This window comes from Psittacula echo (assembly GCF_963264785.1).
Source record: "Psittacula echo genome assembly, chromosome: 1".
Taxonomy (NCBI): Eukaryota; Metazoa; Chordata; class Aves; order Psittaciformes; family Psittacidae; genus Psittacula; species Psittacula echo.
Genome location: NC_137735.1, coordinates 154,156,860 through 154,171,105, shown reverse-complemented (window position 1 = coordinate 154,171,105; position 14,246 = coordinate 154,156,860). Strand labels below are relative to the sequence as shown.

At 39.4% G+C, this 14,246-nt stretch overlaps 1 protein-coding gene across 1 annotated transcript in view; it reads left to right on the top strand.

Annotated features, from left to right (window-relative positions):
* Positions 1–8,428, top strand: part of TMEM117 (transmembrane protein 117) — a gene marked incomplete at both ends in the record, with an annotated part of 221,200 nt that extends 212,772 nt beyond the window's left edge. Inside the window, one exon of the mRNA XM_080632603.1 lies at positions 7,788–8,428. Within this exon, the coding sequence (XP_080488729.1) occupies positions 7,788–8,428 (641 nt within the window). The remainder of the gene's footprint in view (positions 1–7,787) is intronic.
* Positions 8,429–14,246: the final 5,818 nt, after the last annotated feature.

The window sequence follows — 14,246 nt, the reverse complement described above, 5'->3', positions numbered from 1 at the left end:
CACACTAAAGCCAGCTCATATTCATTTTCTCGTCAACCAACACCCCCAAGTCCTTCTCTGCAGGGCTGCTCTTAATCTTCTCTCTGTTTTGGAACAATCTCATGGTCAGGAACTAGAGGTGTAAGGTGAGAGGAAATCAGATGGGTACATAATGAACACATTTTTTGTCTCCCAGGTGAGCAAAAAAGGAGAGGGAAAAAAAAAGTATAAGCATCAAATATTTGATATGAATTATAGGCATGTTAGTGAAAAATACTTTTTTCCTACTTCTCAAGACTAGAGCATGAATTTGGATGGCTGAGTCCCACAAGGCTCCCTGATGCCCTATGGTTTTTCCATTGTATAAGGAGAAGTAGTGCAATGAGTGCCCAGAGGGGCATGAACAATGACTAAAGAACAGTAGGATGGGTGGCACCATCGCATACAGAAATGCAGACTATTATAATTAATATAAATGAAAAACAATGGGTGATAGAAGAGAGACTGAAGAGCAAAGATCAGTTTTGCATTGTAGAAGAGACAGGGATATTGATGATAAAGACAGACAAGCAAAGAAGAAGCAACAGTAAAAAACATCAGTTATCTGATCAGAAATACAATTGCCTGCAGTGCTGCTGTTTGAAAACAGACCAACTGAGAGAAACCAATATTTATGCATTGTAGAGTCTTCTGCGGAGAGGACTGGAGGTCTTTCTGATTTTCTGGCAAGAAGACATTCTTTTAATAAGGATGAGCTAATGAATAGGGGCTGAGGAATATTTTTCCCTGCTCAGCGTTAACAAGATCCATTTATTAGATTCACTAGACAAATCAATCCATTTGACTGCACATCACGTACTCTGTCTACTGAGTACCTGTTTTATCTTGATGCTATGCCACCCTTTAAGAGATCTAATAAACAGTGATAACACATGGCACAAGAACCTCCCTTTGGGTAAGTTTTGCTTGAACCATCTGTTCTTGCCATCAGTTCTTGTCTCAGGTCAGGGTATTGTCTTGGATCATTTTCAAGCTCTAGCTATTGTGTGGATGTTTAGATACTTGTAATTTTCTACTCAAATCAAGGAGCTAATAAAAGGAAAGAAGTACTGGTTAAATATATATATAACAAGATGAATGTAGTCCAGTCTAAAATGATAGTAGAGAGTGATGCATATGAATGCAACTGCAGCAAATGACATAGGGATAGGACACTGATAATGGCAGGCAGCCTTCTGCATTTAAGCCCTGTTTAATACATGGAATCCAGAACGTTAAATTAAGCCATAGGACTTCTTTTTAGTAACAAGCAGGAAAAGAAAACTAAGGCCTGAATATTTTTTATTTTAGTACTTGTCATAGGGATAAAGTCAAGCTGTAAATCTATGACCTGTGACCTGATACGTAGAAACTGGAAACGCTTTCCTCCAAATAGCAAGAAGAAAGAAAGTGTGGCTGAAATAACACTTAACATCTTTTACCTGGGAAATTTTATTCTTTTACAGTCAGTTTTGGTCAATGTTGATTGATTGCAAAGCGTTCGACACTGTCTCACACAACATCCTTGTCTCTAAATTGGAGAGACATCAATTTGATGGGTGGACCACTCGGTGGATAAAGAACTGGCTGGATGGCCGCACGCAAAGAGTTGTGGTCAAGGGCTCGATGTCCGGCTGGAGACCAGTAACGAGCGGTGTCCCCCAGGGATCGGTGTGGGGACCGGTCTTGTTCAACATCTTTGTCGGTGACATGGACAGTGGGATTGAGTGCACCCTCAGCAAGTTTGCCGATGACACCAAGCTGTGTGGTTCGGTTGATACGCTGGAGGGAAGGAATACCATCCAGAGGGACCTCAACACACTTGTGAGGTGGGCTGATGCCAACCTTATGAAGTTTAACCATGACAAGTGCAAGGTCCTACTCCTGGGTGGGAGCAATCCCAGGCACAGCTACAGGTTGGGCAGAGAAGAGATTCAGAGCAGCCCTGCAGAGAAGGACTTGGGGGTGTTGGTTGACGAGAAACTGAACATGAGCTGGCTTCAGTGTGCGCTCGCAGCCCAGAAAGCCAACCGTATCCTGGGCTGCATCAAAAGGAGCGTGACCAGCAGGTTGAAGGAGGTGATCCTGCCCCTCTACTCTGCTCTCGTGAGACCTCACTTGGAGTATTGTGTGCAGTTCTGGTGTCCTCAACATAAAAAGGACATGGAACTGTTGGAACAAGTCCAGAGGAGGCCACGAGGATGATCAGGGTAGTGGAGCACCTCCTGTATGAAGACAGGCTGAGAAAGTTGGGGCTGTTGAGCCTGGAGAAGAGAAGGCTGCGTGGAGACCTCAGAGCAGCCTTCCAGTATCTGAAGGGGGCTTACAAGGATGCTGGGGAGGGACTGTTCATCAGGGGCTGTAGTGATAGGACAAGGGGTAACAGGTTAAGACTTAAACAGGGGAAGTTTAGATTGGATCTGAGGAAGAAATTCTTTACTGTTAGGGTGGTGAGGCACTGGAATGGGTTGCTCAGGGAAGCTGTGAATGCTCCATCCCTGGTGGTGTTCAAAGCCAGGTTGGACAGAGCCTTGGGTGCCATGGTCTAGTGTGAGGTGCCCCTGCCTGTGGCAGGGGGGTTGGAACTAGATGATCTCAAGGTCCTTTCCAACCCTAACTATTCTATGATTCTATGATATAAGTAAGAGCAGTCCTAGGACTCCCCTGAGCAGCCCAATTCAATGCTGGTTTGCTCTAACAAGTAACAGTCCCACAAAGAAGCAGCTGTAAGTAATGGAACATTCAGAGGAGTAAAGGACTTTAAACCACCTTTCTGTTGGTGTATATTTAATTGCTTTGTGCAAGTGCTCTACAGATGAAGGATTTCACAGTTACACGCTCTGTGTTGCCAGCTCTCCTGATTTTATAACAAGTCTTCAGACGGTTGCTTTTCTTTTTTTTTTTCTATTTTGCCTTGAAGTCATAGCTCCTGAATTCAGTGACTACGAGAGAATTTCAGCTTTCGTAAAATAAAGCTTATGATTGCAGAGAAGAAATGTTGCTTCCATGGAACTCCGGTATCTAAATGGCAGATAAATATAAAAGTGCTAAGTGTATTATTTTTAACCTACCTTGCTACTTTAAACTAATAACGTGCTTTCTTAGGCCTGATTTATGATTTCTGAATGGTGTAAGTTGGCAGTAATATCAACTTAATATCTGCAGCCTGTAGCTTATATGCTTCAGTGTAATTTTAAATTTACTATCAAAAACAAATTTTTACTGGTAACTGAGTACCTCATTTTGCTCAAATTTCTTTGCTTCTAGGAACTCATAGCAAAAATCTACTCAGTATTAAATATTTTTATCCTGTTTTGATAGCTGCTTTTATCTATGAACATCAAAAATAACTTGAATTCCTGCATCTGCTTAACTCATCTTGATTTCCCCTGACAGATGGTTCATTGCAAAGTGTGTGTTTTCCTTCTTGGGCTGCTGTTTATGAAAATACATAGTCTACCCTAGTTTCTATAGTACCCAGGGAAAACTTAAAAGTAAATTTTGTTACTTCAGATTCTTTCATGGTTAAAAGGCATTATGGGGCCTGGCTGGTACCCTTTAATAGCAGCATTGGCGATCCAAGAACATCTTGCTGTCAAGTGTGTGAATAGTTTTCAAATAGGAAATATTAAGGTTTGGGCATCAAAAGAGATGGGAGATTTTTTTCTGGCTGTTTATAAACATGTTTCTGAGTGCTGATGTAGCCAGAGTGCCCTTCCTCCCAAAGGAGAAATTGTCATCTTCATTGGTGGCGAGTGCCTAGCATGGCTGGCTTGTGGAGTTAAACCAAAATGTGTTGACATTCCAGCCAAGCATCACCTATACAGGGAAGCCTGAAGGAGCCTGTGGGCAAAACCAGAAAGGTTAGAGGTAAAAACAAAGCTGTCTGTGCACAGAGATGTGAAAAAAGTCAGAGGATTTGCGGCTTAGTTCACCTAGCAGTATGCATGTATCTAGCTGATAGGACTAACGTGACAGAAGATACGAAGAACATTTCAAACATACATAATGTTTTACAGAGGTGTCTGAGAAGTCGACATTTACTATACTAGCCTCTGGCTGTGGTTGCACAGCGTGAGGCCATCTGAGTCTCACCTTAATAAGTGGAATTTTCACATTTCCTCTTGACCTCAGGAGGGATGATGAGGACTGGCTTCTACATGAGACCTCTCCTTTTAGGATGTTATTGTTCGGGTACAAAGTGGACATGCAAAAATAAAAATGCTCCAGAATCAGCAGCTGGTTTGGAATACTTGGACCTGCAGGATCTGCTCCATTGCCCAGTAAATGAGTTGCATGTTGGACTGTGAACTGGTTGCTGAACCTGTCATAAACCTCATCAGCCTCTTTTAAAATGATCACTGCCCAAACATCTTGTTCAGCTGATGCCTTTCTGGAAAAGGGAAAAAGAAAAATCCATACCTCTTTGATCATGAGAAGGCCCCTGGTATTCATCTGATGCACAGTTGTTCAGCTTCAGCAGGAAGGGCAGAGTATTTCTAAGCAGAATCCCATACAGGCTGGTGTTCAGAGCATGGTCCTACAATGCAGGGCCAAACTGCTGTAAGTAGAAATTGTTCTACAGTCAGGGTTTCTCTTCTGATGAGTGCCCTAGCCATGAGGATATAATCCTCCTCAGTAGTCATGCTCAGAAAATAGGGATCAATTTTTCATCCCCGAATAGTGGTTGTAGCCTACAGTGCCTAGGAAAAGGTTTCACGTTTTACATCAGAGACTCACAAATAGAATTAATATCCACAGCTTCATAATATATATTTTGACCCTGTGCAAAACTAAAAACTTGAGCTTGTTTGTGTGCAAGGTGAGACATCAGGAGTGAAGTCTAATTTACGAAGTTGATTTCCAATGTAACTTCATGTATGACTTAGTGTAAAAACCATTATGCTAAAATTAAGTTGCAATAGACAATCATTTTATACATGTATATTACACACATGTATAATGTTAAAGATTGGTCAGTATAATAAGTCTCAAAAATTCCTTGTCATAGGGAATTACCATTAAATAGATGTTTGTGAGTGGATACTGTCAGGCCTTTTGGTTCAATCTGCTTCAACACATTTGTCACTGATTTAGAAGGTTTGCTCGTTAAACTGGACAGGCTATCACACCTGCTAGTACAGCAGTCAAGTGCATGTCTTGGAAAAGGGATAGACAGCAGAGGACACTGTATTGTAGGAGGAGGCAAATACTTTCTGTAAGTAACCAAGACAGCGCTAACTTCCAGTGATTTTGTGTCTAAGGAGATTAACACAGCCCTTGGCTGCAGGGAATACTGAGTAGGAGTAGGAAGATGTCATTGTGTTCATATATGGTTATAGCAAGACTGTTACTCATATACAGTGTTTGGTTCTGGTGACAAAAGTTTCCAAAAGAGGAGGAAAAATCAGAGAGTTCATCAAGCATGACAGTGATGAAGGGGGTGGAAAAATGGTCTAGAAATTAGAAATTTAAGGAGTTTTGAGAAGATCCACTACAGAACACCTAGTGGCACCTAGCTGCCACTTAGACATATAGGTTGCGATTCATCGTAAGGGTGTCTGCATCAAAGCTGATTGTATAAGCACCCTTTGTAGTCCACACTGACCCAACGATCCCAACAGCAGAGCTTACAGCTGTGCTTCTGCCTGCCTAACACTGTGCAAGGGAGTTTCAAGTTCATGCTTTTTATGAAACAAGAATGCTTGAAAAGTATATCTCAGAGCAGGTGAGCAGTCAAAGTCGTAATATAAGAGGAGTGAAGCCTTTTTTAGGCAGATGCATTTTAGAAGAGATTCATAATTGTGAAAACACAGTGTAGGATAGATGCTACGTGAAGCCTGAGATCAAGCACCTGGCTACCTCTATTCAGCATTTTTAGTGTTTTCTGCTAGCTTCTTAGTCAGCTTCACCAGCTGCAGGCTACTGTCTCAAGTCTTACTCCTTAGGTAGCTTGCTCTACATATGTTTCATTTAGGACAATGTGGTCACACAAGTGATTGCTGTGAAATCCACTGGGTGCCTTCATACCCAAAAAGGAAGCTGATTATAGCTCAGCATTGCAATGTCTAAGTTTCCATTGTACGTCATAACTGAAACCTACAATCAAGAACTGTAGGTTTCAGTTATGACACTGTTATACTTAACAGTGTATTTTGACCTTTATAAAGGCCATCTCAATAATGTCCATTTCACTATACTTCATATTTTGATCTTTCAATTGTCTGTTTTCTCTCTACACATCTTCATGCTTGCCATGTCTAGATGAAGAGAAAGAGCAGTACTGGTCCTGCATGAGTTTTTCCCCTTCTTGCAGTCTCTAGGGTCTAGCAGATCTCTCCGGAAAATCACCAGTCTTGACTCTGCAGAAGCACAAAGCACCACAGATAGCATTTTGATGGAAGATTGTTCTTGGATGGGCTTATGATGCGTTTTCCTGGGAAAAGAATATGGCTTAATGAATTTAATTCAGGGCAATGAAGCAAGGGGTTGGTTTCTGGTTGAAACAGTTTTCTGGTTGAAGCAGAGTAATAATTTGATGAAAAACTATTGTTTCAAAAAGTTCGTTACACAACTGCTGAAAACAAAGTGTTGATATTCTTACCCTCCTGGAGCATTTTAGTTGTACAATTTGAACACACAAACTTTCAGGAACTGGAATCCATTTATGCCTTAAAAGCCAAAGCATAAGTCATTTGATAGATACTCTGATAAAATTGTTTTCTATTTCACTTGAAACATATTTAAATATGGTTCTAGCACAGACCAATGACGTTCATCACCAGCAGGAACATTCCTCCATGCATGTTCTTTCATGTAATGCTGACATGTAGATTTGCTGGGTTCTTGGGTGGTCATCGCATGCACAGATGGTGTTCAGCTAGAATGTAAGAGATGTTTTGACTAAGAAAATAGTATAATTTGGTTTATTTATTCATAAAATAATTCTGAATGGATACCTGGAGTTCGCTTGTTCCAACACCCTGTTCAAAGCACGGTGCAACTGCATAATGTTATCTTTAATGTCTTTTGGATGCCTGAAGGGAGTATGCAAAAGAGCAACTTTAAATGGTAAAAGGATAAAGGTTTCCTCCTCCAGTACTGCAGGAGCTGAATGTCAGACTATGAGTCAGTCCTTGGAGGAGCATCTCATTACATGGACTGTAGGAAAAGCTAAGCTGTCTAGCCTCCCAAGACTGCAGTCAGCCCTTGCTATTTCTTGAGGGTGTAGTATCTCTAAATCATAGTTCATCCAGTTATCCCCATCTGAATATGTCTGTGCATCATGGTTGGTGTATCAAATAATTTACATAATTACCAACCCCAAAAAATTCAGTCATTTCAGTCATTCCTGGGATATAAACAGTTCCATCTATTATGGCCTTTTCATGGAAAACTTCCATGTGAATATTTCGTAAGTCCTGGAATTAATGCTTCTTTTGGGTTTATTGATCTACACCAGATCACCTAGTGGTCTAATCGACAGGTCACCTACAAAATGCAATGTGAATTAATTTGATATACTGCTGTGCTTGTGTTACAGAATTATTTTATAATGTGCCTAGACCTAACTGTGAAATGCTAGGGGAAATTCAGCAAAAATCTATAGGGGAAGTTTAATTACAGCTTTGCTTTATAGATTAATGAAGAAATGAATGTGGGTTTGTTGGTTTGGTTTTTTTTCCTCTGAGTAGCTTTTACATATGACTGAATTTGTACTGCTCCTTAAATGGATATATCAGATGACAAAACTTTCTTTTTCCAAACAGGCAAATGGTTTAACTATGGAATTATCTTCCTTGTTTTGATCTTGGATCTGAATATGTGGAAGAACCAAATATTTTACAAACCTCATGAATATGGTCAATATATCGGTCCTGGACAGAAGATCTACACAGTGAAGGACTCAGAAAGCTTGAAAGACCTTAATAGAACTAAATTATCTTGGGAGTGGAGATCCAATAACACCAACCCATTGACGAACCGGACCTATGCCGAAGGAGACATGTTCTTGCACAGCAGATTCATAGGCTCTAGCCTTGATGTCAAATGCCTGGCTTTTATTCCAAGTTTGCTGGCTTTTGCTTTGTTTGGTTTCTTCATCTGGTTCTTTGGGCGATTTCAAAAAACTGATCAAGGCATGGAGAATTTAGACAAATCATACACAAGAATGAAAAGAAAGTCACCATCAGATATGGGAATGACACGAGAAAATACACAGGTGTTGGTAGAAGAACCATTAAGTTTTCAAGAACCACATCTTGTATCCATAAAATCAGACTTAAGTGAAATAGTTTTTAATTCTTCTCTCCTAACTTCTGAAAACTTGAATGCACAACTGAATGAACCAGATAGCCCTCTACAGCCAGTACCAGAGTCCTCTGTCCCTAAGAATAAACCTGTGACATAAAGGCCAATACCCAGGAAAATCAGTTTAAATAAGCAGTTACTATAAGATTTCAGTTTTACCTTTTGTAAGTTAAGATTTACATAGTGTTTAGAATAAGAAACTCAACCTATACCAAAAGGTGCTCAGCATGCTTTTTTTAGGAATTTTGTTTTTTATTTGTATTATAGTACGTGCCTACTGTATATCTAACATTCCTTTATAGATTGCTTCCCAAAATTGCACAAGCTGTTTATTAATACATTACCTTAACTGTATAATAGTGTATTAGATGATTACTTGCAGGTATAAAATTCTACCGTGGTGGTGCCTTGAGACATTAAACTGTTTTTTAACTCAACACCAGATGTATAGCACAGTTCTTCTAATCTACTTTGCAAAGCTTTTTGTATATGGTTATTTTAAGTACCATTTGATATCTTCACAGAGATAAATATAGTTATTCCTAAAGAAGGGTTTGTGTTAGGACATCACAACTTGACTTTGTTATTTAGTCATCTGCGAAGCCAGTGACTTTGATGACCTGACTGCAGAGAAGCATGTTGATTACCTTTTAATTTTTGCTGACTAGCTGCCAAACACAAATACAGATTCATTATGTGGTAAACAGCAGAGAGATAATTCATCATGGGTCACTACTTGTGAAAATATAACTTACTCCATCAGTAATAGCAATTAGGTAATAATGCCTAATTATATTTTTCCTAATTAAAAATAAACTGCTCCTTGATTAAAAGTTTTGCCCTTCACTTTTAGAAACAGAGGTGAAAATACATTGTTGAAGTAACTCTTTCCATCATCACACCAAACCTATGCAACATCAAGGAGCCAATAGAGTGATTACAGTAAAGGACACAAAGCCCATTACATCCAGTTTTGAGTAGTTTGGTACAAATATATCTGGGCATACATGAAACATACATAGAAACACACTACATATGGACAGTCAAACTTCTCCAGAAACTAAAGCCATGTTTGTGGGTCTTAATTAAAATACATTAATAGCTGATTCTTATTGTAACTTTTTTCCCCCTTCATTCATTATCCATGAATAAGTGTTACCTGAAAGCAGAAATATGGAGAAACTGGCGGGGCGAGGGAGGGAGGGAGAAGGGCTGTGTTTGCTTTTTTGAAGGGGACTTTGTAAAGTGAATTCCTCTGCTGTATGATCAAAATATATGCACTAGAGAAATTGCGTATCTAAACCATCAGAAAGACTCTGATTTGCCTCTAATTTAGTTTTATAAATTGTTGCTACAAGTTACTAAATAATAAGCCATTTTTAAGTCTGAATTATTTCCCTGTCAGTTACTGGTGTTGCTGCATTTTGTCATTGTGACTTTTTTATCTTCTTTGTTTTGATCTATCTGCTTTTAAGTTTTCAGAATGCTGAATTTAGCATGCATAAAAGAATTATGCATTTATTAACTGTCACTTGAGAGCCAATTTTAATAAACATCATTCAACGATTGTTTATTATGAGGCAGGAACATATTCTGTTACTTTTACAATTTTTTTTTTATACATTTTATCCATGCATTGTCCTGTTTAAAATCATAAATATTTCTGACACTAAAAAAGGCAGTATCACAACAATGTCAAAATCAAATAATTTGCTTATGGAGCATGTCATATTTCATCAAAAGAAAGTTCACTTTAAAACCAGGCTAAATTTTTAACCATTAAAAATTATGACTAAAAATAAATTTGTTAGTTTTTGCCTACCACAGCCTATAGGCTTATTTAATTGACTTAAGATATAGCCAAAGACAAGCCATTAGTTACTAATGGCAAAACACTGTGAGATCCTGCTGGTACTGTATGAGAGGTAATTGTATTGGTAGTTGACTTTGAAACAGCATTTGATTTCTTAAGTAGTTACAGAAATACCTGATTAATTTTTCCGATAATACATGCTTCTCTGTATGTTTTGGATACTGTAAACCCAAGTACAGAAAATCTCCTGTTAGCTCATTTCTTCTTTTTATGCATAGGAGTGGTTAAATCTATTAATATGGAGGCAGAAAATGAAAGAATTACTTGAGCCTTACAGCCTCTGTGATTACATGAATCTGAGAAAACTGTTATTAAGCAACTGATCTGCAGCTGAAATAATTCTGTGACCTCACATTGAGTTAATGCTTTTAAGGTCATTATAAGCCTGCATGAAAGAGAGAAAGGCATCAAGTAATCCTAGATTTTGCATGAGTATTTAAATTAATGGTCAAGCAGAGAGACTGCTTATATCATGAATTCATTAGAAGTTAAAAGATCCAGTGTAGCCACTCACCATGGTCATATCATCACTTTAATTAAAGGAAGAAGGACTCCTCAGTTGTGTGGGAGTCTCATTTGTAAACACAGACACAGATGGGAGAGGAGTATTTCCACTCTCCATTTCTACTGTTAAAGTTGAGAAACCTGAGTTAGGTGGCTAAGCTTACCCTAAGCTCCTTTTGAAGCAGGCAAAGACTGGGGAGATGAACACTCTAAAGGTGATTTGGTACCTGATGTAGTCATTTTTTTCTGCATTACTAAGTAGCACAACTCAGCAGGAATGGGTTTGTGGAGTGAAACGGTGCTGAGGATGCAGAGCCCACAGTTAGCGCATTTCAAGTTTTTACTTCAGTTCAGCTCTTCCCTGGTCCTTATAAACAGAATGGACAACAGTGGCTGCAGTATGTTTTCGACAAATCTCATTCATGTGTAAACACCATGCAGTTTGGATTAGGGGAGAGTAAGTGGGCACAATCTAAATTGCATTCCTGAGCTGAGTCATCCTCAGCTTACTGAAGCAACTTGTCTTCCTCTGTGGACTGTAGAAAGGTCCATGGGAGACTGAGCGGCTAAGTAGGAGGCTTAAAATTGGTTCACCTAAAATGGAAATACTCCTTCTGGAAGTACATTCATTGTTTTCAACTGTCGTTCATTATTAATATTCTGAAATGCTTCGCTAACTCAAAACACTCTGAAATGCTTTCTAGTCTAGCACCCATTCAGTAGGACCTTGATATGGATGGTTGGCCTTTTCCTATGTGAAAATAGGAGAAAGCTTTCCTGTGAAAGCCTATTACACCAATATTTTAGTATTTTTTTTCCCTTTTGTGAAGAAGTTGGAAGAATCCATAGAACAGAAAAGATGAAGTGTCAAATTTTTCACACACTGCACTGCTCTCCATTCTGCCCTCTATAATAAACCATTCAGCCACTGCCATCACTAAAGGGCTGGCCTGTGTCTGCTTTGTCAGAGATCAAATTTGGTACAATAGTTCTTTTTTTTTTAACCATAGATGCACTGTACAGTGATGAATGATAGATGCTGCCTAAAATAGCATACATAGAGACATCTCTAGGATAAACACGCAAGATTTATGAGCCCACAGGTGTTTATAGCATCCCCAGCCTTTGCACAGGTGGAAATGACATGGAGCAAATAGAAGATAAGAATATTTGTAGAAAGTACCTTAAATACAATATTCTTGCTTATGAAAGTGTATATGTATGTCTAAAATCCAACTGCAGAAGATGTGTATGTGTAAGTATATGCATGTTTGGAGCCTAGGGATTGGTTGATTTTGTTGAGGGAAACTGCAGAGTCTCTCAGACAGATGATTTACTACTGCCTTCTTTATTCTACATCGCTCCAGGAGTTACTTACTCGAGGTTGCTTCATCTCCCCTGCCTCCATTTCTATTGCCTAGAAAATATAAAACCAAAAAAGAACGTTTAATTGCACTATCTGCTTCCCCAAATTACGGTGGTTTTTTTTTTCTAATTTATGCAGAAAGGAAATTTGTTCTGTTTAAAAGATTTCTGTCCTCTCCAGCTAGTGTCATCATACTCTGGTCTATCGCACTGTATTACAGGATATGTTAAATTATTGCTTTTCCTGCAGTGAATAGCCTCCATCATGACAACCACCTGGAAACAAAGAGCAGACCCCTCTCAAAGACTGGAGAGACAGCAATTCAGATACTGGACTGGCAAGCTCATTTTCCCACAAGTGAACAGGTTATGACTCACTAGTAAAAGATGTAACAGCTTTTTTATACACTGCCTTTAATTTTAACAACCTCCTAGGAAGGGATCTATGGGAGAGAACTTTTTATCTCGGGCCATAAATTTGAAGTAGTTACAGTCTGCAAGCAGAGAGTGTCAGCTTTTTAGATTGCATTTAAAAGTAACCAGCTTAAACTTTGAGCAGATTACAAGACAAACCTAACTGCGATTTGATTCACTTGTAGCTGCGCAGTGCAGCATACAGACAAACCTCACATTTACCAGAGGTTAGAGTAACCTCATGCTTGGGATTATGGACAGTGACATGCAAAGATTCAAAATACGTTTACTAGCAAAGAGTTGCAGTCCCTTTGTCAACAGAGATGCCACTGCAAACACCAGGCAGACCATCTCTTCTACTATACTGTCTCCTGTCCATCATTCTAAGTCACAAATGACAAAGAGGTTGTTTCTTTCCCTGTGCACTCAAAACTGCACTGTGGGGAGGAGCATGGGCTCCCTAAATGTGATACGGCATGTCACTGTGATGCATAACATACAAACTCCAAATAGGACAACCAAAGAGAGGCAAAAGGAGGAAGTCTGGTCTGCGAGTTCCACAGCCTTGAGGTAAAGCAGAATGGCTTATGTGACCATTTCAGAAGGAATTTAATATAAATGAAAACCTGTTTCATAGGAACATGAGGGGACAAATGGAGAGACAGCAAATCACTAGAAATCCTTTCCACATCCCCTTCAGATACTGAAACAGAAGCAGCAAGACCCTGTACCCAAAAGCTCACAAACAATTCTCATCTTCTAGATGACTTCTGGGTCAGTAGCTCTTCCAGGTGACTAGGTTTTAACACCATGTTATTTCCCTCCTAACACTTCCTCTGCACAAGGGATGTCAGCAGCTTTTCACTATTTGGAGGAAAGGAGTAGTTTTCTGAATGGGAAGTAGGGAAGAAACTTATGAAGGAGAAGCCCCATGAGGCTCCAGCAAACTCCTTATTGGAGAGAGCAAAAGCATGAATCCAGTTGCTTTGCAAAGACGAGTGAAGTAGCATCGAATCCTTTATATATAGGTATATGTATATATATATATGTTATAGCAGCAACACAGGCACAGAGATACTTCTAATCTCATGCTTTTCCTTTGATGTGTAGCAATTGGGGTCTGCATAACAGAAGTTTATTTGATTCCTGCAGGCAGGTTATAGACCTGGGTCTCCTGCTGCTTTGTGACATCTGGAGCACTTCTTGGCATATTGAATTGCTTCTTCTCTTCCTTTTTACTTTTTTTTTTTTTTCTCCCTAAATTCTGTTTCATGCTTCTGTTTTCATTTCCAATAAATTTTTATTGTTAGTGGCCTAAATCACATATCACCCACCAAAGGCCCATAATGGCTGTTGCTGATGCAGTACCATCTGTATCTCTCTCCCTGCCTTTAAGTAGAGATAAGTGTTGGTTTGTGACTGCTTCTGAGATGCTGCATGCCTTGCTGACGTTTCTTTTGAGAGATTTAAGGGAACACAGAGGGAGTTGATGTGCTGGTGGTCACTGATCTTTTGGACTACAAAACACATACTCGGGCATTGTCACAGTTTCAGTATTTAATTGCTCTTAAAATCATTTCCTGAAAGTGTGTATAGACTGAGCCAACAACAGCAAGAGTTTATATATTCCAGTAATGTAGTGGCTCCAGCTGCTCCAGATGTTTGAGGACCTTTGTGAGGTTCATTCCCTGTCAGCTGTGGCAGCCTTGCCAAGTAACACTGCTAAGGATGCATGAGTGACTTAACTTCCATGTCATCCAGT